General features: G+C 41.5%; 2 protein-coding genes across 7 annotated transcripts in view; one reads left to right on the plus strand and one right to left on the minus strand.

Moving 5' to 3' along the window:
* The window catches only part of PFKFB1 (6-phosphofructo-2-kinase/fructose-2,6-biphosphatase 1), a 177,511-nt gene extending 167,894 nt beyond the window's left edge, over window positions 1–9,617 (plus strand). For all 3 annotated transcript variants that reach the window (XM_053695522.1, XM_053695521.1, XM_053695520.1), the window contains one exon: window positions 8,604–9,617. In XM_053695522.1, the coding sequence (XP_053551497.1) occupies window positions 8,604–8,663 (60 nt within the window). In that variant the 3' untranslated portion in view covers window positions 8,664–9,617. The remainder of the gene's footprint in view (window positions 1–8,603) is intronic.
* LOC128642740 (non-structural maintenance of chromosomes element 3 homolog) overlaps window positions 9,304–23,578 on the minus strand; it is a 37,406-nt gene continuing 23,131 nt past the window's right edge. For all 4 annotated transcript variants that reach the window (XM_053695523.1, XM_053695524.1, XM_053695525.1 and 1 more), the window contains exons 10-11: window positions 10,220–10,334; window positions 9,304–9,788 (exon numbers count right to left, since the gene is read on the minus strand). In XM_053695523.1, the coding sequence (XP_053551498.1) occupies window positions 9,699–9,788; window positions 10,220–10,334 (205 nt within the window). In that variant the 3' untranslated portion in view covers window positions 9,304–9,698. The remainder of the gene's footprint in view (window positions 9,789–10,219; window positions 10,335–23,578) is intronic.

Raw genomic sequence — 23,578 nt, forward strand, 5'->3', positions numbered from 1 at the left:
CCCCCATAAGCAATGGATAACTAACCCTGATAGCAGAAAAAAAGTACAGAAATAAACGTTTTTTATCACAGTCAGCTACAATCTCACAGCTCTGCTGCGAGTGATTACCTCCCTCAAAATAAGTTTTGAAGACCCCTGAGCTCTGTAGAGACGAACCGGATCATGCAGGGAAGACAAGAGACTTCTGACTGAATTTTTTGATGCGTAGCAAAAGCGCCAAAATAGGCCCCTCCCCCTCACACACAACAGTGAGGGAGATCAGTAAACTGTCTTAAATTAAATAAAACGACTGCCAAGTGGAAAAAAACAGAGCCCAAAACATTTTTTTCACCCAGTACCTCAGAAAATTAAACGATTTAACATGCCAGCAAAAACGTTTAACATCAAATAAATGAAATGTCATTATAAAGCCTGTTGCTAGTGCAAATTAGGCTAAAGTCTTATGCATACAGTATTATCCCAGTGAAGTGCCATTCCCCAGAATACTGAAGTGTAAAATATACATACATGACAGCCTGATACCAGTTGCTACTACTGCATTTAAGGCTGAGCTTACATTATATCGGTATGGCAGAATTTTCTCAGTCAATTCCATTGTCAGAAAAACAGAATTTATGTTTACCTGATAAATTACTTTCTCCAACGGTGTGTCCGGTCCACGGCGTCATCCTTACTTGTGGGATATTCTCTTCCCCAACAGGAAATGGCAAAGAGCCAGCAAAGCTGGTCACATGATCCCTCCTAGGCTCCGCCTACCCCAGTCATTCGACCGACGTTAAGGAGGAATATTTGCATAGGAGAAACCATATGATACCGTGGTGACTGTAGTTAAAGAAAAAAAAAAAAATTATCAGACCTGATTAAAAAACCAGGGCGGGCCGTGGACCGGACACACCGTTGGAGAAAGTAATTTATCAGGTAAACATAAATTCTGTTTTCTCCAACATAGGTGTGTCCGGTCCACGGCGTCATCCTTACTTGTGGGAACCAATACCAAAGCTTTAGGACACGGATGAAGGGAGGGAGCAAATCAGGTCACCTAAATGGAAGGCACCACGGCTTGCAAAACCTTTCTCCCAAAAATAGCCTCAGAAGAAGCAAAAGTATCAAACTTGTAAAATTTGGTAAAAGAGTGCAGTGAAGACCAAGTCGCTGCCCTACATATCTGATCAACAGAAGCCTCGTTCTTGAAGGCCCATGTGGAAGCCACAGCCCTAGTGGAAGGAGCTGTGACCCTTTCAGGAGGCTGCCGTCCGGCAGTCTCGTAAGCCAATCTGATGATGCTTTTAATCCAAAAAGAGAGAGAGGTAGAAGTTGCTTTTTGACCTCTCCTTTTACCAGAATAAACAACAAACAAGGAAGATGTTTGTCTAAAATCCTTTGTAGCATCTAAATAGAATTTTAGAGCGCGAACAACATCCAAATTGTGCAACAAACGTTCCTTCTTCGAAACTGGTTTCGGACACAGAGAAGGCACGACTATCTCCTGGTTAATGTTTTTGTTAGAAACAACTTTTGGAAGAAAACCAGGTTAGTACGTAAAACCACCTTATCTGCATGGAACACCAGATAAGGAGGAGAACACTGCAGAGCAGATAATTCTGAAACTCTTCTAGCAGAAGAAATTGCAACCAAAAACAAAACTTTCCAAGATAATAACTTAATATCAACGGAATGTAAGGGTTCAAACGGAACCCCCTGAAGAACTGAAAGAACTAAGTTGAGACTCCAAGGAGGAGTCAAAGGTTTGTAAACAGGCTTGATTCTAACCAGAGCCTGAACAAAGGCTTGAACATCTGGCACAGCTGCCAGCTTTTTGTGAAGTAACACAGACAAGGCAGAAATCTGTCCCATCAAGGAACTTGCAGATAATCCTTTTTCCAATCCTTCTCGAAGGAAGGATAGACTCTTAGGAATCTTAACCTTGTCCCAAGGGAATCCTTTAGATTCACACCAACAGATATATTTTTTCCAAATTTTGTGGTAAATTTTTCTAGTTACAGGCTTTCTGGCCTGAACAAGAGTATCAATAACAGAATCTGAGAACCCTCGCTTTGATAAGATCAAGCGTTCAATCTCCAAGCAGTCAGCTGGAGTGGGACCAGATTCGGATGTTCGAACGGACCTTGAACAAGAAGGTCTCGTCTCAAAGGTAGCTTCCATGGTGGAGCCGATGACATATTCACCAGATCTGCATACCAAGTCCTGCGTGGCCACGCAGGAGCTATCAAGATCACCAACGCCCTCTCCTGATTGATCCTGGCTACCAGCCTGGGGATGAGAGGAAACGGCGGGAATACATAGGCTAGTTTGAAGGTCCAAGGTGCTACTAGTGCATCTACTAGAGTCGCCTTGGGATCCCTGGATCTGGACCCGTAGCAAGGAACCTTGAAGTTCTGACGAGAGGCCATCAGATCCATGTCTGGAATGCCCCACAGTTGAGTGATTTGGGCAAAGATTTCCGGATGGAGTTCCCACTCCCCCGGATGCAATGTCTGACGACTCAGAAAATCCGCTTCCCAATTTTCCACTCCTGGGATGTGGATTGCAGACAGGTGGCAGGAGCGAGTCTCCGCCCATTGAATGATTCTGGTCACTTCTTCCATCGCCAGGGAACTCCTTGTTCCCCCCTGATGGTTGATGTACGCAACAGTCGTCATGTTGTCTGATTGAAACCGTATGAACTTGGCCCTCGCTAGCTGAGGCCAAGCCTTGAGAGCATTGAATATCGCTCTCAGTTCCAGAATATTTATCGGTAGAAGAGATTCTTCCCGAGACCAAAGACCCTGAGCTTTCAGGGATCCCCAGACCGCGCCCCAGCCCATCAGACTGGCGTCGGTCGTGACAATGACCCACTCTGGTCTGCGGGAGGTCACCCCTTGTGACAGGTTGTCCAGGGACAGCCACCAACGGAGTGAGTCTCTGGTCCTCTGATTTACTTGTATCTTCGGAGACAAGTCTGTATAGTCCCCATTCCACTGACTGAGCATACACAGTTGTAATGGTCTTAGATGAATGCGCGCAAAAGGAACTATGTCCATTGCCGCTACCATCAAACCTATCACTTCCATGCACTGCGCTATGGAAGGAAGAGGAACGGAATGAAGTATCCGACAAGAGCTTAGAAGTTTTGTTTTTCTGGTCTCTGTCAGAAAAATCCTCATTTCTAAGGAGTCTATTATTGTTCCCAAGAAGGGAACTCTTGTCGACGGAGATAGAGAACTCTTTTCCACGTTCACTTTCCATCCGTGAGATCTGAGAAAGGCCAGGACTATGTCCGTGTGAGCCTTTGCTTGAGGAAGGGACGACGCTTGAATCAGAATGTCGTCCAAGTAAGGTACTACAGCAATGCCCCTTGGTCTTAGCACCGCCAGAAGGGACCCTAGTACCTTTGAGAAAATCCTTGGAGCAGTGGCTAATCCGAAAGGAAGCGCCACGAACTGGTAATGTTTGTCCAGGAATGCGAACCTTAGGAACCGATGATGTTCCTTGTGGACAGGAATATGTAGATACGCATCCTTTAAATCCACCGTGGTCAAGAATTGACCTTCCTGGATGGAAGGATTGTTCGAATGGTTTCCATTTTGGACGATGGAACCTTGAGAAACTTGTTTAGGATCTTGAGATCTAAGATTGGTCTGAACGTTCCCTCTTTTTTGGGAACTACGAACAGATTGGAGTAGAACCCCATCCCTCGTTCTCTTAATGGAACAGGATGAATCACTTCCAGAAGATAACCTTGGGAGACTATTTCTAGCGCCCAAGGATCCAGAACATCTCTTGCCCAAGCCTGAGTGAAGAGAGAGAGTCTGCCCCCCACCAAATCCGGTCCCGGATCGGGGGCCCGCATCTCATGCTGTCTTGGGAGCAGTGGCAGGTTTCTTGGCCTGCTTTCCTTTGTTCCAGCCTTGCATAGGTCTCCAGGCTGGATTGGCTTGAGAAGTATTACCCTCCTGCTTAGAGGACGTAGCACTTGGGGCTGGTCCGTTTCTGCGAAAGGGACGAAAATTAGGTTTATTTTTGGCCTTGAAAGACCTATCCTGAGGAAGGGCGTGGCCCTTGCCCCCAGTGATATCAGAGATAATCTCTTTCAAGTCAGGGCCAAACAGTGTTTTCCCCTTGAAAGGAATGTCAAGCAATTTGTTCTTGGAAGACGCATCCGCTGACCAAGATTTTAACCAAAGCGCTCTGCGCGCCACAATAGCAAACCCAGAATTTTTCGCCGCTAACCTAGCCAATTGCAAGGTGGCGTCTAGGGTGAAAGAATTAGCCAATTTAAGAGCACGAATTCTGTCCATAATCTCCTCATAAGAAGAAGAATTACTAATAATCGCCTTTTCTAGCTCATCGAACCAGAAACACGCGGCTGTAGTGACAGGGACAATGCATGCAATTGGTTGTAGAAGGTAACCTTGCTGAACAAACATCTTTTTTAGCAAACCTTCTAATTTTTTATCCATAGGATCTTGGAAAGCACAACTATCTTCTATGGGTATAGTGGCGCGCTTGTTTAGAGTAGAAACCGCCCCCTCGACCTTGGGGACTGTCTGCCATAAGTCCTTTCTGGGGTCGACTATAGGAAACAATTTTTTAAATATGGGGGGAGGTACGAAAGGTATACCGGGCCTGTCCCATTCTTTATTAACAATGTACGCCACCCGCTTGGATATAGGAAAAGCTTCGGGGGGCCCCGGGGCCTCTAGGAACTTGTCCATTTTACATAGTGTTTCTGGAATGACCAGATAATCACAATCATCCAAATTGGATAACACCTCCTTAAGCAGAGCGCGGAGATGTTCCAACTTAAATTTAAAAGTAATCACATCAGGTTCAGCTTGTTGAGAAATTTTTCCTGAATCTGAAATTTCTCCCTCAGACAAAACCTCCCTGGCCCCCTCAGACTGGTGTAGGGGCCCTTCAGAAACAATATCATCAGCGTCCTCATGCTCTTCAGTATTTTCTAAAACAGAGCAGTCGCGCTTTCGCTGATAAGTGGGCATATTGGCTAAAATGTTTTTGATAGAATTATCCATTACAGCCGTTAATTGTTGCATAGTAAGGAGTATTGGCGCGCTAGATGTACTAGGGGCCTCCTGTATGGGCAAGACTGGTGTAGACGAAGGAGGGGATGATGCAGTACCATGCTTACTCCCCTCACTTGAGGAATCATCTTGGGCATCATTTTTACTAAATTTTTTATGACATAAATCACATCTATTTAAATGAGAAGGAACCTTGGCTTCCCCACAGTCAGAACACAATCTATCTGGTAGTTCAGACATGTTAAACAGGCATAAACTTGATAACAAAGCACAAAAAACGTTTTAAAATAAAACCGTTACTGTCACTTTAAATTTTAAACTGAACACACTTTATTACTGCAATTGCGAAAAAGTATGAAGGAATTGTTCAAAATTCACCAAAATTTCACCACAGTGTCTTAAAGCCTTAAAAGTATTGCACACCAAATTTGGAAGCTTTAACCCTTAAAATAACCGGAACCGGAGCCGTTTTTATATTTAACCCCTTTACAGTCCCTGGAATCTGCTTTGCTGAGACCCAACCAAGCCCAAAGGGGAATACGATACCAAATGATGCCTTCAGAAAGACTTTTCTATGTATCAGAGCTCCACACACATGCAGCTGCATGCCATGCTGTTCTCAAAAACAAGTGCGCCATACCGGCGCGAAAATGAGGCTCTGACTATGATTAGGGAAAGCCCCTATAGAATAAAGTGTCTAAAACAGTGCCTGCCGATATTATTTTACAAAAAATACCCAGATTAAATGATTCCTCAAGGCTAAATATGTGTAAATATGATCGATTTAGCCCAGAAAATGTCTACAGTCTTAATAAACCCTTGTGAAGCCCTTATTTACTGTCTGAATAAAAATGGCTTACCGGATCCCATAGGGAAAATGACAGCTTCCAGCATTACATCGTCTTGTTAGAATGTGTCATACCTCAAGCAGCAAAAGACTGCTCACTGTTCCCCCAACTGAAGTTAATTCCTCTCAACAGTCCTGTGTGGAACAGCCATGGATTTTAGTAACGGTTGCTAAAATCATTTTCCTCATACAAACAGAAATCTTCATCTCTTTTCTGTTTCAGAGTAAATAGTACATACCAGCACTATTTTAAAATAACAAACTCTTGATTGAATAATAAAAACTAGTTAAACACTAAAAAACTCTAAGCCATCTCCGTGGAGATGTTGCCTGTACAACGGCAAAGAGAATGACTGGGGTAGGCGGAGCCTAGGAGGGATCATGTGACCAGCTTTGCTGGCTCTTTGCCATTTCCTGTTGGGGAAGAGAATATCCCACAAGTAAGGATGACGCCGTGGACCGGACACACCTATGTTGGAGAAATAATATGCTGCTACATACCTCTTTGCAGATTAACCTGCCCGCTGTCCCCTGATCTGAAGTTTACCTCACTCCTCAGATGGCCGAGAACAGCAACATGATCTTAACTACGCCGGCTAAAATCATACAAAAAACTCAGGTAGATTCTTCTTCAAATTCTACCAGAGAAGGAACAACACACTCCGGTGCTGTTATAAAATAACAAACTTTTGATTGAAGGTATAAAACTAAGTATAATCACCACAGTCCTCTCACACATCCTATCTATTAGTTGGGTGCAAGAGAATGACTGGGTGTGACGTAGAGGGGAGGAGCTATATAGCAGCTCTGCTGGGTGAATCCTCTTGCACTTCCTGTTGGGGAGGAGTTAATATCCCAGAAGTAATGATGACCCGTGGACTGACCACACTTAACAGGAGAAAACTCTTAACCATCTCCGTGGAGATGTTGCCTGTGCAACGGCAAAGAGAATGACTGGGGTGGGCGGAGCCTAGGAGGGACTATATGGCCAGCTTTGCTGGGACTCTTTGCCATTTCCTGTTGGGGAAGAGATATTCCCACAAGGATGACGCCGTGGACCGGACACACCAATGTTGGAGAAAAATAATTCATCTAAGCTTTTTTCTTGGTTCAGAACTCTGGAAGCACTTCTTTTATTGGTGAATGAATTTATCCACCAATCAGCAAGGACAACCCAGGTTGTTCACCAAAAATGGGCTGGCATATAAACTTACATTCTTGCATTTCAAAAAGATACCAAGAGAATAAAGAAAATTTGATAATAGGAGTAAATTAGAAAGTTGCTTAAAATGTCATGCTCTATCTGTATCAGGAAAGAAAACATTTGGGTTCAGTGTCCCTTTAACCTGTGTATCAACTTTATTTTGTCTTTTATTGCTCTCTCATTCTTCTGAGATCTCTTAGTATACTTAAGCCTATTTATTAGGCGCTCCCTCACCCCCTTTTTTGTTTACATTTCCTCAGACACCATCTTCGCACCTATGATATACAAAGGCAAAAAATGATGGGGGGTTTATGGGAAGTGGGAGAGATACTTAAAGCCTTTGCTGGGGTGTTCTTTGCCGCCTCCTGGTGGCCCGGAGTTGATTCCCACTAGTAATTAGAATGGATTTGTGGACTCTCCATGCCATTGGAAAGAAATAGAGGTTTGTATAGTGGATACTAATCAATACTAGTAAACAATAGCTTGGGAGGGGGGAGATAGTGGACATTTTTAGTAAAATTCTGGATTGAAAGTTTATCTGGTGCAGTTTGTACCTTTTATGATTCTGTTTATTGTTCTAGAATGACTCATCTCATACTTGTCATTTGTAGCTATTTTTGAGCAGTTGTGCCACATTTCTCATATTTAAAATATTGAATGTTATAGCATTGATTAAAAATCAATATTAACAATTGTGTATTACACATAATACTCATAGTATGGCTGCTCAGTGTTTACTTGTATCCTGCTGGTTTTCATCCCAATCAGACAATAAGCCTGTCTACTGTAGAATCAGTTGTGTTGTAACACCCAAAAGTATTTATGTTATATACTATATATGCATATTTGAGTGCACAAAAAAAAAAAAAACTTTTCCCTTTGCAATAATACAAAGTGTGTGTGTGTGTATATATATATACATATATACATATATATATATATATATATATAAACACACACACACACACGTTTGTGTACTTTATTTTTCTTTTACCTAGTCCCTTTGCACAAGGTAATGTCTGATGCCCTTTATTAACACCACATATCAACCAAAAATAAGAAACAATCATCTTATTTAAAAATAAAGTAGCCCTATATATTTAAAGCTACGGTTTATGCTGTAAGTGCATATAAATTAGCTGCTAAACAGAGAAAACTCCACTAGAACATTTATTTTTGGTGCAGCAGAAACCCCATCACTCAGTGATAAGTGTTGCATTGAACTAGAAATTTATTAGGCAAACATATAGGAGTTTAAACTCAAACAAGTTCAACAATTTCAGTGTTGCAGTAAAAGCCATCTCACTGCTAACAAAATGATCAATCGGTATTGACATGAGAAAGCGCTAGAGTCACTGAGCTTTTTAAACGACTTACTGCACAACATAATGTGCCGACTGTGGCAGCTTTGTATAAAAAGGGAAATGCGCTTTTTCAAAATAAATCTGTAAAAATAAGAAAATGTAATTTGTTTGGTTTATGTGCTATTAAATTTCTCTTATTCTTTCAGAACGTGGATGTGACTCGTGATCCGGAGAAAGCCCTGGAAACTGTTCCTGAGCATTTTTAAATAGGACTGATCAACAGGTCACATAACCAGATGGCTGGGCTGGAGGAACAGAGAAGCCACAGTGATTCACCACCAGTGTCAGCTGGATAATAAAATACTCAGGAGTGGTTACTCCTAGCTCTAAACGCACAAACAAGAGAAATCACTGGTTTGCACCGGGTGGAAACCCATGTTCTCTGCTCATAGCCTGTTGCTATCTCAGGACTGTAGGAATCATTTGCCATAGGAGCAGCCTCCATTTTCCTCTGTATTTGAAGGCCTCCTTTCTTTCAAGCTTATGAATAGTTGTTAGGATGCTAAATAATGTCCTTTTGTCTGTAGGTTAAGGCAGAGCAGAGGAGATATAGATATATAGATATATATATATATATATATATATATATATATATATATATATATATATATATATATATATATATATATTTGTTTTTTTATGCAGCACCCGAGCTCAATCTGCCCTGTAACTTGTTTTTATTTAACTCTGGTATCTGGAGTAAAGTCGCAGATGTAGTGTTCCTAAGGCACACGTAGTGACCTCCTTTGTAGAGGCTATAGGACTTGCTGCCCTCCCACCAGCAGATTCTTTATTTCACTAACTACTTAAAAGGCTTTCTGGGGTAGATAACCACAAGACCAAGAGGATGTTCTGTAACTTTATTTAACAAAATAACAAATATACAAATAAGTAACAAGTATACAAGTAAAGCTCTGTAAGGGAATTTGTCCTCAGCTGCCTTTATTTGTAACCAATGAAATAATTGTCATCTGCCATAAAAAGGCTGCTCTGCTGTCAGTTTTTTGTAATAACTGGGTATATATGGGGGGTCTTCACTACTGGGAGCCCCCAATACCAGGTCATCTACAATAAAGAGAAGCCCTGCCACAATGCAGAGCTTTTTACAAGGTACGTGGTAAATGCTGTATTTGTTTAATAAAAATTCTATAATACAAAAAGTGTATGTCTCCCTGTCTTGTAGAAGTTATGTAGCTGCCTGCTTCACCCTGCCAGTTTATTAGCCACAGAAAACAAACTTCTTAATGGCCAGAAGTCCGAGCTGCTCCAGACGCCTCCTCCACTGCTTCTTTGTATTGGGATGCCCATGATTTGGGATCCTTCTTCTGAATCTGAAATAAGAAGTTAAGAACAAGAATCGGTGGACAGAGAGTTCAGATCCCTTTATTTAATATTTCTGTAGGATTGTAGCCCAGGCTCATACAAAGCCTATGACTGCTGCATTTATAGACAATATAGGCCAGGGGTCAGCAACCTTGGGCCCCCAGATGTTTTGGAACTACAATTCCCATGATGCTCAGACAGCCTAAAGCAGACATCCTCAAACTTGGCCCTCCAGAGGTTTTAGAACTACATTTCCCATAATGTTCAGCCAGCATATCACCTGGCTGAGCATCATGGGAAATGTAGTTCCAAAACCTCTGGAGGGCCAAGTTTGAGGATGTCTGCTTTAGGCTGTCTGAGCATCATGGGAATTGTAGTTCCAAAACATCGGTGGGCCAAAGGTTGCTGACCCCCGATATAGATAATGAAATAAACTCACCTTAGAAACAAATTCGAGGATTTTCATTTTAGAGGTTTCTTTAAAAGCTCGTGGTCCCCACCGGAACTCGTGCTCTACAGGATCCGTATGCGGGATACGCATATACTCCAGATACCTACATATAAAAGGGGAAAAGTCTAATTAAAAAGTAGCATTAAAAAAAAGTAAAGCTTCATGCCGCTGTTACCAAGGTTTGTGTAGAGCACCCAGAAACTCATCAGAATCAAAACAAGTCACTTTCCCTCTTATTTTTACTTTAAAAAATAGTTAAACATTTTGAGACATTCACATCTCTTATAAATGTTACAGAATTATATCATCTCACGTGTACACAAGAAAATAATTTACAGGGTTATCCAAAACATGGTTGAGCAGCCCTCTTTCAAGTACACTTCAAAGGACTAGATTTATTAAGGGCTAAGAGAATTTTCTCAGAGTTCTCTGCAGCTCGCCCTTAGAGAGGCGCAGCGGTGCGCACAAGTTTATCAAAAAATTGCACTTATTCATTTGGGCTGTTTGGAAGGCGAGCTGGGGCTGATTTTTATTACTTTCTCCACGTTATAAAAGGAAGTTTTGATTTACTATCATTTCAAACCTGTGTTTCTTTTTAAATGACACAATGAGTCCACAGATCATCTTAATTACTAATGGGATAATGTGTTTTTTTAGGTAGTATTTTTTGCCATCTTCAAGTAATCTATTACAGTCGCATTTTACATGGGGCGAATTTGCGCATTCATTTTGGTGTGTTACTACAATACATTTTTACTTTAACTTTGTTAGAATAATGACCCTATATAACCATAACACATCTAAATTGTTAAAAAAAAATTGTTCTTTGTGGGGCTATTTTGTGTTCTATATTTGGCAAATGCATGTAGTCAAAGATATACCTGGTAGAATCAGAAAGTACTCCATCAGAAATAGATGTAAACATGACAAGCTCAAAGGACATAATGATTTCTAATGCTCTTCTCTTCAGTACCTATGGAGGACTATAATGGGCGTATTTGTAGGAGACCTTTGCGTTCTCCAAAGGCACAACATTTTTTATAAATTGTTATCTGGCGTAATGCTAAGGCGGACTCTAGGAAATGTGACTAAATCTAGCAAATCAAAACACTTTTTAAGCGCACTGGTACGCCTTGGCGAATACGAGGAATGTATAGTTGGAGTTTCCTAATTTTAGGTGCACTTTGCATTAATAAAGCAGAGGATTCAATCATATGTGGATTTATAGGTGCAATTTTAGGAGAATTGCTTTGATAAATCCTTCTCAAAATTACAACCCCTATCTGAGGCACAGGCCCTTTTTGTGTAGAATGTGCTACAGAATGCTAGTCCGTTAGATAATGTCAGAGAAACATATTTCAACTATCTATAAATAAACCTCAAGTTTGTTTTTACCTCCTAACAGATAAGGCGACTTCTGGGCCTCAATAAACAAAAGTAAACATCTAGCAGGAGGAGAAATAATTTGAGGAAAATTTGCTAAGAAAATTTATAGGCCTCTGAAAATATACTGGTGGTCAATTCGATTGTGTCATAGTAGAAGAATTACTTGAACCTCCTAAAATAATGTAGTCACTAGGGCCCCTCCAAATCGTAAAAGCAGGCTATTAGAAGGTAAATATGTACATATATAGTACCCCATAGAGAATGCAAGAAAACATAGTATGGCAAAAAATATAATAATAATAATGTATATACTTCAGCTGAAGCTTATGGAGACACAAGAAAAAAACAAAAACATGGTTGGTATGTGTCTGAGCATTAAAAGGGTGTAATATATCTAGATATATCTTAACCAATACTGTGTGTGTATATAATATTGTGTCTCTATGACAGACTGTGTGACAGTGTAATACTTCCAGCTTTTCACAGTAAAAAGAGCCTGGCTCCAGGCTCAACCTCACAGAAGGTGGTTCTTCTGCAATATGGGAGAGAGAAAGTTCGGGACTGAGTAAGCCATCAAAATCTGGCAAGACTGGTCTCCTGTAAAAGTCCATTGCTGCCAAGATATCTATCTGGTCCTGAAATTGTGAAGTTGCTTTCATGTAAAAGGGAGCTAATGTGATCTTATGATCAGACCAGTCTCCAGTCTGTACGATCCTTTCATTAATGTTCAGCCTTATCATACCAGCATGACGACTTTTGTGGGAAAATGCACTGAAAGGTTTGCGAGTCCGGGATCTGTGTTGGCCCGCAATCAGACTGGAGTAGACACAGCCACCTTATAGTTTTGGGTGCCTAGCAGACCCCCCTCCCCCATGTTGCACATGCCACCAAGCGGAGAAGTGGCCTTGTAAGAGTTGTGGTTTTGTCATCTCCCATCTGTCCACCTCTATCTTAATCGGTTCCTATTAAGACTCACCCTAATGGTAAACTGCTACTGTAAGGTCTAGTAAGAGTTATATGGTTAAATGAAACAGCCTATCTATGGCTATATTAACCGAATAATGGGGGATAAGCTCTAAAAAGTCTAAAGTAGCAGCAGCACCCTTGATCAAATTTTCAAAATGTTTATTGGGACATCACATAAACATGTCCGCACAATGCAACATGATTAAGGTCAGTTGGACTGAAATGTCGTGCTGACAAGTGTATGTGATGTCCCAATAACAAGTTAGAAAATTTAATCAAGTGGTGCTGCTACTTCTTTGGACTTTTTGGTGTTAAACAAAACAGCAGACTTTGCTACATTCAAAGAAACTATTAGTAGTGATAGATGCTGCAGAAATCCAGCTATATTTGGTGGATAAGCCTTCTCTCACCAGCAGAGCACACACATAGCTTTGCCTGCAAAGAGGTTTATACGTGTTCTATACAAGTGGTCTTTGGGCCAAAACCTGATTATTATAAAAATCAGATGAATATCTGGAAATATGAAGGATCATCAAAAACACTAAGGGCAAGATAACGCGTTTCAGGATAGCGCAACCTCAGCGCCCTGAAACTGTTACGCAAAACAAAAAAGTTGCATGCACACATACATATATCCGTTTTATGTATCTATATGTTAATGCCCTTTGCAATCTTTTTTTTCTGAGACCTCATATCTGAGCCCTTATAAATTTTATATGCAATATTTTTAAAATAATTTTTATTGGACAGTGTTAATGAGTTTAACTGTACTTTTAAATGTAATTATGTGTTTAGTGCAACTTTTTTGTCTTGCGTAACAGTTAAACTTCAGAACTCTGGTTATGTGTGTACATATGTATTTATATGTGTATATATGTATTTACAGACGTGTACACATAAACACATAAATGTTCATCTGGCAAAAAAACAGAATTTATGCTTACCTGATAAATTACTTTCTCCAACGGTGTGTCCGGTCCACGGCGTCATCCATAACTTGTGGGAATATTCTCTTCCCCAACAGGAAATGGCAAAGAGCACAGCAAAAGCTGTCCATATAGTCCCTCCTAGGCTCCGCCCACCCCAGTCATTCGACCGACGGACAGGAGAAAAAAAAAAACAGGAGAAACTATAGGGTACCGTGGTGACTGTAGTTAAAGAAAGAAATTAATCAAACCCGATTAAAAAACCAGGGCGGGCCGTGGACCGGACACACCGTTGGAGAAAGTAATTTATCAGGTAAGCATAAATTCTGTTTTCTCCAACATTGGTGTGTCCGGTCCACGGCGTCATCCATAACTTGTGGGAACCAATACCAAAGCTTTAGGACACGGATGAAGGGAGGGAGCCAATCAGGTTACCTAAACGGAAGGCACCACAGCTTGCAAAACCTTTCTCCCAAAAATAGCCTCCGAAGAAGCAAAAGTATCAAATTTGTAGAATTTGGCAAAAGTGTGCAGGGAAGACCAAGTCGCTGCCTTACATATCTGATCAACAGAAGCCTCGTTCTTGAAGGCCCATGTGGAAACCACAGCCCTAGTAGAGTGAGCTGTGATTCGTTCGGGAGGCTGCCGTCCGGCAGTCTCGTAAGCCAATCGGATGATGCTTTTCAGCCAAAAGGAAAGAGGTAGCAGTAGCTTTTTGACCTCTCCTCTTGCCAGAATAAACGACAAACAGAGAAGACGTTTGTCTGAAAACCTTTGTTGTTTCTAAATAGAACTTTAAAGCATGTACTACATCTAAATTATGTAACAAATGTTCCTTCTTTGAAACTGGATTCGGACACAAAGAAGGCACAACTATTTCCTGGTTAATATTTTTGTTGGAAACAACCTTTGGAAGGAAACCAGGGTTAGTACGCAAAACAACCTTATCTGAATGGAACACCAGATAGGGCGGAATACACTGCAGAGCAGATAACTCAGAAACTCTTCTAGCAGAAGAAATAGCAACCAAAAACAGAACTTTCCAAGATACCATCTTGATATCTATGGAATGTAGAGGTTCAAACGGAACCCCTTGAAGAATTGAAAGAACTAAATTCAGACTCCAGGGAGGAGTCAAAGGTCTGTAAACAGGCTTGATCCTGACCAAAGCCTGAACAAAAGCTTGAACATCTGGCACAGCTGCCAGTCGTTTGTGTAACAAGACAGATAAAGCAGAAATCTGTCCTTTTAGAGAACTCGCTGATAATCCCTTATCCAAACCTTCTTGGAGAAAGGAAAGGATCCTAGGAACTTTAATCTTACTCCATGAGAATCCCTTGGATTCACACCAACAGATATATTTTTTGGTAAATTTTTCTAGTTACAGGTTTTCTGGCTTGAACCAGAGTATCTATCACAGAATCCGAAAACCCACGCTTAGATAAAATCAAGCGTTCAATTTGGATGTTCGAATGGACCCTGTACTAGAAGATCCTGTCTCAAAGGTAGCTTCCATGGTGGAGCCGATGACATATTCACCAGGTCTGCATACCAAGTCCTGCGTGGCCACGCAGGAGCTATCAAAATCACAGAGGCCCTCTCCTGTTTAATCCTGGCTACCAGCCTGGGAATGAGAGGAAACGGTGGAAACACATAAGCTAGGTTGAAGGTCCAAGGCGCTACTAATGCATCCACTCGAGTCGCCTTGGGATCCCTGGATCTGGACCCGTAGCAAGGAACCTTGAAGTTCTGACGAGACGCCATTAGATCCATGTCTGGAATGCCCCATAATTGGATCAACTGGGCAAATATCTCCAGTGGAGTTCCCACTCCCCCGGATGGAATGTCTGACGACTCAGATAATCCGCCTCCCAGTTTTCCACTCCTGGGATGTGGATCGCAGATAGGTGGCAGGAGTGATCCTCCGCCCATTTTATGATTTTGGTCACTTCTCTCATCGCCAGGGAACTCCTTGTTCCCCCCTGATGGTTGATGTAAGCAACAGTCGTCATGTTGTCTGATTGGAATCTTATGAATCTGGCCTTTGCTAGTTGAGGCCAAGCCCTGAGAGTATTGAATATCGCTCTCAGTTCCAGAATGTTTATCGGGAGAAGAGACTCTTCCCGAGACCATAGACCCTGAGCTTTCAGAGAGTCCCAGACCGCGCCCCAGCCCACTAGACTGGCGTCGGTCGTGACAATGACAAGTCTGTAAAGTCCCCATTCCACTGTTTCAGCATGCACAGTTGTAATGGTCTTAGATGAATTCGCGCAAAAGGAACTATGTCCATTGCTGCAACCATCAACCCTACTACTTCCATGCACTGAGCTATGGAAGGACGTGGAACAGAGTTAAGAACTTGACAAGTGTTTAGAAGTTTTGACTTTCTGACATCTGTCAGGAAAATCTTCATTTCTAAAGAATCTATTATTGTCCCCAAGAAAGGAACTCTTGTTGACGGAGACAGGGAACTTTTTTCTATGTTCACCTTCCACCCGTGAGATCTGAGAAAGGCCAGAACGATCTCTGTGTGAGCCTTTGCCTTTGACAGAGACGACGCTTGTATCAGAATGTCGTCCAAATAAGGTGCCACTGCAATGCCCCTTGGTCTTAGAACCGCTAGAAGGGACCCGAGTACCTTTGTGAAAATCCTTGGAGCAGTGGCTAGCCCGAATGGGAGAGCCACAAACTGGTAATGTTTGTTCAGAAAGGCGAACCTTAGGAACTGATGATGATCTTTGTGGATAGGAATATGTAGATACGCATCCTTTAGATCCACGGTAGTCATAAATTGACCCTCCTGGATTGTAGGTAAGATCGTTCGAATAGTTTCCATTTTAAACGATGGCACTCTTAGAAATTTGTTTAGAATCTTTAAATCCAGAATTGGTCTGAAGGTTCCCTCTTTTTTGGGAACTACAAACAGATTTGAGTAAAACCCCAGTCCTTGTTCCACAGTTGGAACTGGGTGTATCACTCCCATTTTTAACAGGTCTTCTACACAATGTAAGAATGCCTGTCTCTTTATTTGTTTTGAAGATAAGTGAGACATGTGGAACCTTCCCCTTGGGGGTAGTTCCTTGAATTCCAGAAGATAACCCTGAGAAACTATTTCTAGTGCCCAGGGATCCTGAACATCTCTTGCCCAAGCCTGAGCGAAGAGAGAGAGTCTGCCCCCTACTAGATCCAGTCCCGGATCGGGGGCTACTCCTTCATGCTGTTTTGGTATCAGCAGCAGGCTTCTTGGCCTGCTTACCCTTGTTCCAGCCTTGCATCGGTTTCCAAGCTGGTTTGGTTTGTGAAGCATTGCCCTCTTGTCTAGAGGCTGCAGAGTTGGAGGCCGGTCCGTTCCTGAAATTGCGAAAGGAACGAAAATTAGACTTATTCTTGGCCTTGAAAGGCCTATCTTGTGGGAGGGCATGGCCCTTACCCCCAGTGATGTCTGAGATAATCTCTTTCAATTCTGGCCCAAAGAGTTTTACCCTTGAAGGGGATATTAAGCAATTTTGTCTTGGAAGATACATCCGCTGACCAAGACTTTAGCCAGAGTGCTCTGCGCGCCACAATTGCAAACCCTGAATTTTTCGCCGCTAATCTAGCTAACTGCAAAGCGGCATCTAAAATAAAGGAATTAGCTAACTTAAGTGCATGAATTCTGTCCATAACCTCCTCATACGGAGTCTCTCTACTGAGCGACTTTTCTAGTTCCTCGAAACAGAACCACGCTGCTGTAGTGACAGGAATAATGCACGAAATAGGTTGCAGGAGGTAACCTTGCTGTACAAAAATCTTTTTAAGCAAACCCTCCAATTTTTTATCCATAGGATCTTTGAAAGCACAATTATCCTCGATAGGAATAGTAGTGCGCTTGGCTAGTGTACAAACTTCCCCCAGTCCTTTCTGGGGTCGACCATAGGAAATAATTTCTTAAATATAGGAGGAGGGACAAAGGGTATACCGGGCTTTTCCCACTCCTTATTCACTATGTCCGCCACCCGCTTGGGTATAGGAAAAGCGTCGGGGTGCACCGGAACCTCTAGGAACTTGTCCATCTTGCACAATTTTTCTGGAATGACCAGGTTGTCACAATCATCCAGAGTAGATAGCACCTCCTTAAGCAGTGCGCGGAGATGCTCTAATTTAAATGTCACAACATCAGGTTCTGCCTGTTGAGAAATTCTACCTGAATCAGAAATTTCCCCATCTGACAAAACCTCCCTCATGGCCACTTCAGATTGGTGTGAGGGTATGACAGAGTAATTATCATCAGCGCCCTCCTGCTCTACAGTGTTTAAAACAGCAATCGCGCTTTCTCTGAAATGCAGGCATTTTGGATAAAATATTTGCTATGGAGTTATCCATTACTGCCGTCAATTGTTGCATAGTAACAAGCCTTGGCGCGCTAGAAGTACTAGGGGTCGCCTGCGCGGGCATAACTGGTATAGACACAGAAGGAGATGATGTAGAACTATGTCTACTCCCTTCATCTGATGAATCATCTTGGGCAACATTACCATCTGTGGCAGTACTGTCCTTACTTTGTTTGGACGCTATGGCACAATTATCACACAATTTTGAAGGGGGAGACACATTGGCTTCCATACATACAGAACATAGTTTATCTGAAGGCACAGACATGTTAAACAGGCTTAAACTTGTCAATAAAGTACAAAAACCGTTTTAAAATAAAAACGTTACTGTCTCTTTAAATTTTAAACAGGGCACACTTTTTTACTGAATATGTGAAAAACTATGAAGGAATTGTTCAATCTTAACCAAATTTTCACCACAGTGTCTTAAAGCACTCAAAGCATTGCACCCCAAATTTCAGACCTTTAACCCTTAAAATGTCAACCGGAGCCGTTTATAGTTTTAACCCCTCTACAGTCCCAGCTACAGCCTTTGCTGCGACTTTACCAAACCCAGGGGGGTATACGATACCAAATGAAGCCTTCTAGGGACCTTTTCAACTACTTCCAGACCCATACACATGCAGCTGCATGTCCTGCTCTCAAAAGTAACTGCGTAGTAATGGCGCGAAAATGAGGCTCTGCCTACTACAAAGAAGGCCCTTCCTGACTGGGAAGGTGTCTAAGCCAGTGCCTGCCGTGAAAATAACTTCCCCAAAAGTTATAAAGTGTGAATTTTAACCTCAAGCTGTATAAAATGCCCAAATAAAGCAATCGATCTAGCCCATAAAAGTGTCTACCGGTTTTATAGCCCATATTAAGCCCTTTATTCTGTTTGAGACTAAGAAAATGGCTTACCGGTCCCCATGAGGGGAAAAATGACAGCCTTCCAGCATTACACAGTCTTGTTAGAAATATGGCTAGTCATACCTTAAGCAGAGAAGTCTGCTAACTGTTTCCCCCAACTGAAGTTCTCATCTCAACAGTCCTATGTGGAAACAGCAAACGATTTTAGTTACTGCTGCTAAAATCATATTCCTCTCACAAACAGAACTCTTCATCCTTTTCTGTTTCAGAGTAAATAGTACATACCAGCACTATTTTAAAATAACAAACTCTTGATAGTAGAATAAAAAACTACAACTAAACACCACATACTCTTCACCATCTCCGTGGAGATGTTGCCTGTGCAACGGCAAAGAGAATGACTGGGGTGGGCGGAGCCTAGGAGGGACTATATGGACAGCTTTTGCTGTGCTCTTTGCCATTTCCTGTTGGGGAAGAGAATATTCCCACAAGTTATGGATGACGCCGTGGACCGGACACACCAATGTTGGAGAAATAGTGACAAAACCTTATTTAGATAAACTAAGTGAGAGATAAACAAGACTTAGGACAGATAATGGGAGATTTATTGGAGGAGATAAGGAAAAAGAAAATTTATGCTTACCTGATAAATTTCTCTCTTTACGGGCATGGAGAGTCCACGACTTCATTCCAATTACTAGTGGGATATTCACCTTCTGGCCAGCAGGAGGAGGCAAAGAGCACCCCACCAAAGCTGTTAAAGGGACAGTCTAGTCCAAAATAAACTTTCATGATTCAGATAGAGAATGTCATTTTAAACAAGTTTTCAATTTACTTTGTTCTCTTGGTATTCTTAGTTGAAAGCTAAACCTAGGAGGTTTAAATGCAAATGTCTAAGCCCTTGAAGGCCGCCTCTTCTCTCAGGACTTTGACAGTTTTTCACCACTAGAGGGCGTTAGTTCATGTGCGTCATATAGATACCACTGTGCTCACGCATGTGGCGTTCCAGTGAGCCAGCTCTGATTGGCTAAAATGGATGTCTGTCAAAAGAACTGAAATAAGGGGGCAGCGGCTTAGATACAAGGTAATCACAGAGGTAAAAAGTATTTATATAAAACTGTGTTGGTTATGCAAAACTAGGGAATAGGTAATAAAGGGATGATCAATCTTTTTAAACAATAACAATTCTGCTTTAGACTGTCCCTTTAAGTGTAACTTCCCTTACCCATAATCCCCACTCAATCACCCGAAGGAAAATGGAAAAACAAGAAACACAAGGGTATAGAGGTGCCCGGGGTTTACTCAAAAAAAACTGTAGAATTAAAATTGAGAAGAGGGCAGGGTCGTGGACTCTCCATGCTGGAAAGAAAGAAGTTAATTAGGTAAGCATAAATTTTGTTTTCTTTCCTATGGCATGGAGAGTCCACAACTTCATTACAATTACTAGTGGGAACCAATACCCAATCTAGAGGACACCGAATGAAAAGGGAGGGAGAACAAGGCAGGCGGACCTAAACAGAAGGCACCACTGCTTGAAGAACCTTTCTCCCAATAGAAGCCTCAGCCGAGGCAAAAGTATAAACATTTGTAGAATTCGGAAAAAGTATGCAAAGAGGACCAGGTTGCCGCCTTGCAAATCTGCTCCACAGAAGCTTCATTTTTGAAAGCCCAGGAAGAGGAGACAGCGCTAGTGGAATGAGCCATAATTCTCTCAGAAGGCTGCTGTCCAGCTGTCTCATAAGCTAATCGAATAACACTTCTTAACCAGAGAGAAAGTAGTAGAAGTGGCCTTCTGACCTTTATGCTTTCCAGAGAAAACGATAAAAAAGGGCAGAAGGGGGATGCTTCCGGGCAGCGACCAAGATGGCCGACTTACTTTAGTGCTCTGAGGGCTCGCTGATGAACCTGCTGCTTATCAGTGTATATTTACTTTATTCACACTAAATTTCTGTCTTAAATGAAATATTATCTTTGTGGAAATAAACTAAGCCATCAAGAAGCCTAATACTCTTATGCTAAGGTACCGGAACGGCAGGCCTGCAGTGGCAGCGCATATGCGTCTGAGGCCTTCGCCTAACCCCCCCGGTCTGTCCGGGTATAACAGCTGTTTTGAGCTGTAGATCTGAGGGAAGTCGTAAACCTAAAAATCGGAGCAGAAGCAGTTTTAGATATATTACCTTACAATCCGAGCAAACCCATCCAGGAAGGGGTGAAGGTCTGCTATGGAGACAGTAATGGCCGCTATTGATCGCTGGGAAGAGGAGATGCAGTCTTGCATCCGGAGACACTTTGAGGGGTTAGAACGGGAGCTATGTAAGATCCTGCAGTTATCGATCCCCACAGAGCCCCTGCAGAGAACTGGGGCAATAAGCATGGTCGGCATCGGAACTAGATTGCTAGCTGGCGAGGGGCTGGGGGCCTTTCCAGAACCAAGTCTTACATTGCTTACAACGCAGAAAGCTGAGGCCCTAACTTACCCGATTAAGTCTGTGACCGCATTATCTCCACTAGAGCCGCTCACGGATCAGCAGCCGGGCTCACATGAGGAGCGCAACCTACAGGTGAGCTGGCGATGTTTAGCAGCTACAGTTACTAGACGGATTGCAACTTTACCCCCTATGTGTTAGAGAGAAATAGTGGGGGATATGTACCTCAAGAACCCGGTATTCCCCATCACTGGATTAGAGGTGCAGACAGCCAGCAGCCTCCTGAAAATGAAGCCCCTAGATGTGGCATCTGGGCGAACAGAACTTTTAGCCTCTGGGTACCCCCAATACAAGAGAAGAGCTTTTAACTCACAATATTTTCAGAGAGAAGGAGTAGGTTAGACAGTTCATTCTTCCACTCTGCCTACAGGCAAGTCATTTATGAGTGTTCCTTGGGACTTGTGTATGACAACTTCACATGTTAGATTTTGCAGATCCCTAGTCAGCTCAAGTTATGAATATTATAGACACTGCTAACACTCTAATTCATGAGGATTTGCTGGACAATATTGATGTTATGTCTCTATGGTTTAAAACTAATGTCTGCTGCCCATATGCCCAGTTAACTTTAGTGGGCTCCTAAAGACTGCAATCATCAGTTTGGGGGATGGAGGGATATAAATTCACATGTCCTCCTTATTGTGCTCGTATTCTGTGGGGCAGATTTCTTACTTTCTATATGTGAATTTCATTTCTTTAACCATTTTGATGTGTATGTATGTATATATGTCTGGGCCCTGAGGTATAATTACCTACCCATGCACCTTTAACCTTGGAGGAGGAAGCCATTGAATCACCACTAAAATCAAGCAAGGAACAGGATGGACAATCTTTAAGTGTCTATACTTAGCTATCTTTAATAGATCAAGTTGTATTTAATCTACAAACATGCTTAACGTGAATGTATATAATGTCTATACTCATACTTCAACCTTTAGAGCTCTATAAGGGATTGCAGATGGACACACATACATTCTTTTCCATAGAAGCCAGCTAATTTGCTAGACATCTTATTTCTAAACAGGGATCAGATCCTTAGCGGGCGCCGTAGTATATAACTATAAATGTAGTATATAACTGCCTGGATATACATATACAACATTTATGTGGGGTAAACTAATTTAATTTATTTTCATTATATTATTAGTTCCCATAAGAGGAGATTGTAGACACACAATCAGGACAAAGTGCCAAATTTATTTTTTACTAGTTATTTATATTTATTTATAAGCCATTTAAAGTCATTTAAGATTACAACATGTGATAACAAGTACAGCAAAAAAAACCACAATTTTTGTTCATGTATTAATTTTTATATATTAATTTTTGTATATTTTTGCACACATATAATATTATTCTAAATAACACTCCAGTGTGATTAAATATAGCTAACACACTGTGTCACCATACAAGTTGTCAATGGGTTGCACGTTATATTAGACCGTAGTATGGTGATATGATCAGTGTTTGTTTACTATCACCATGCCTACAGTAACCATGGTGATGTATGTACACATTAGCACTAAGAATAGCTGACCGGTAACAGCACTTTTGGCCATCTAATTGAACATTCCAATAACTTCTATAAGTAGTTCTTAGTCTTTGTCACTTGTTGATTTTATACACACTAAGTTGATTCTATAGATGTGGAATTGTAAAATTTTACACTTAATTAACATATAGCCGCGATACCGGAAGTGGGATTGTAGCACTTCCGGTAGGCTGTAGCACAGTGGAACGCAAGATGCGTTCCACACTCGATGTTTGGCGCACTTTGGAGGAACACCTGTGTGGTGAGTGATCTGTTAAAGCACTATAAATTGTTTGAGTTTGGCTTGTTGTTTTATGCTGATGAAGGGGTTGTGAACCCCGAAAACGTTACAATAAAGTAAATTGTGGAAGACCTGAGAGTGCATCTACTTTTGTCTATATATATATATATATATATATATATATATATATATATATATATATATATATATATATATATATATATATATATATATATATATATATATATATATATATATATATATATATATATATCTTGTTTTAATTTAAATCTGAACAGCTTAAATAACATAGTCAGAGGCAGTCTATATGAATTTTTTACCTGCACCTCACTCCTATGACATTAATGTGTATATCTAAATGTTTTACAAGAGTATTACAAGAGTTACCCTGCCTATAGCACCTACACCTTACTGGTATATTTTTAAAATTGTTTATTGGGCCACGGGATAGTTAAGTGTTAGATAAGGATACTATGGCACATGGCCCTTGACGCCATACTCTGCTAGCCTCAGTATGTACATTTTGAGCCCTGTATATGTTTGGTCTTTGTCGAGCTGTCTGCGGCCGGGATGG

This window comes from Bombina bombina, chromosome 12 (assembly GCF_027579735.1).
Source record: "Bombina bombina isolate aBomBom1 chromosome 12, aBomBom1.pri, whole genome shotgun sequence".
Taxonomy (NCBI): domain Eukaryota; kingdom Metazoa; phylum Chordata; class Amphibia; order Anura; family Bombinatoridae; genus Bombina; species Bombina bombina.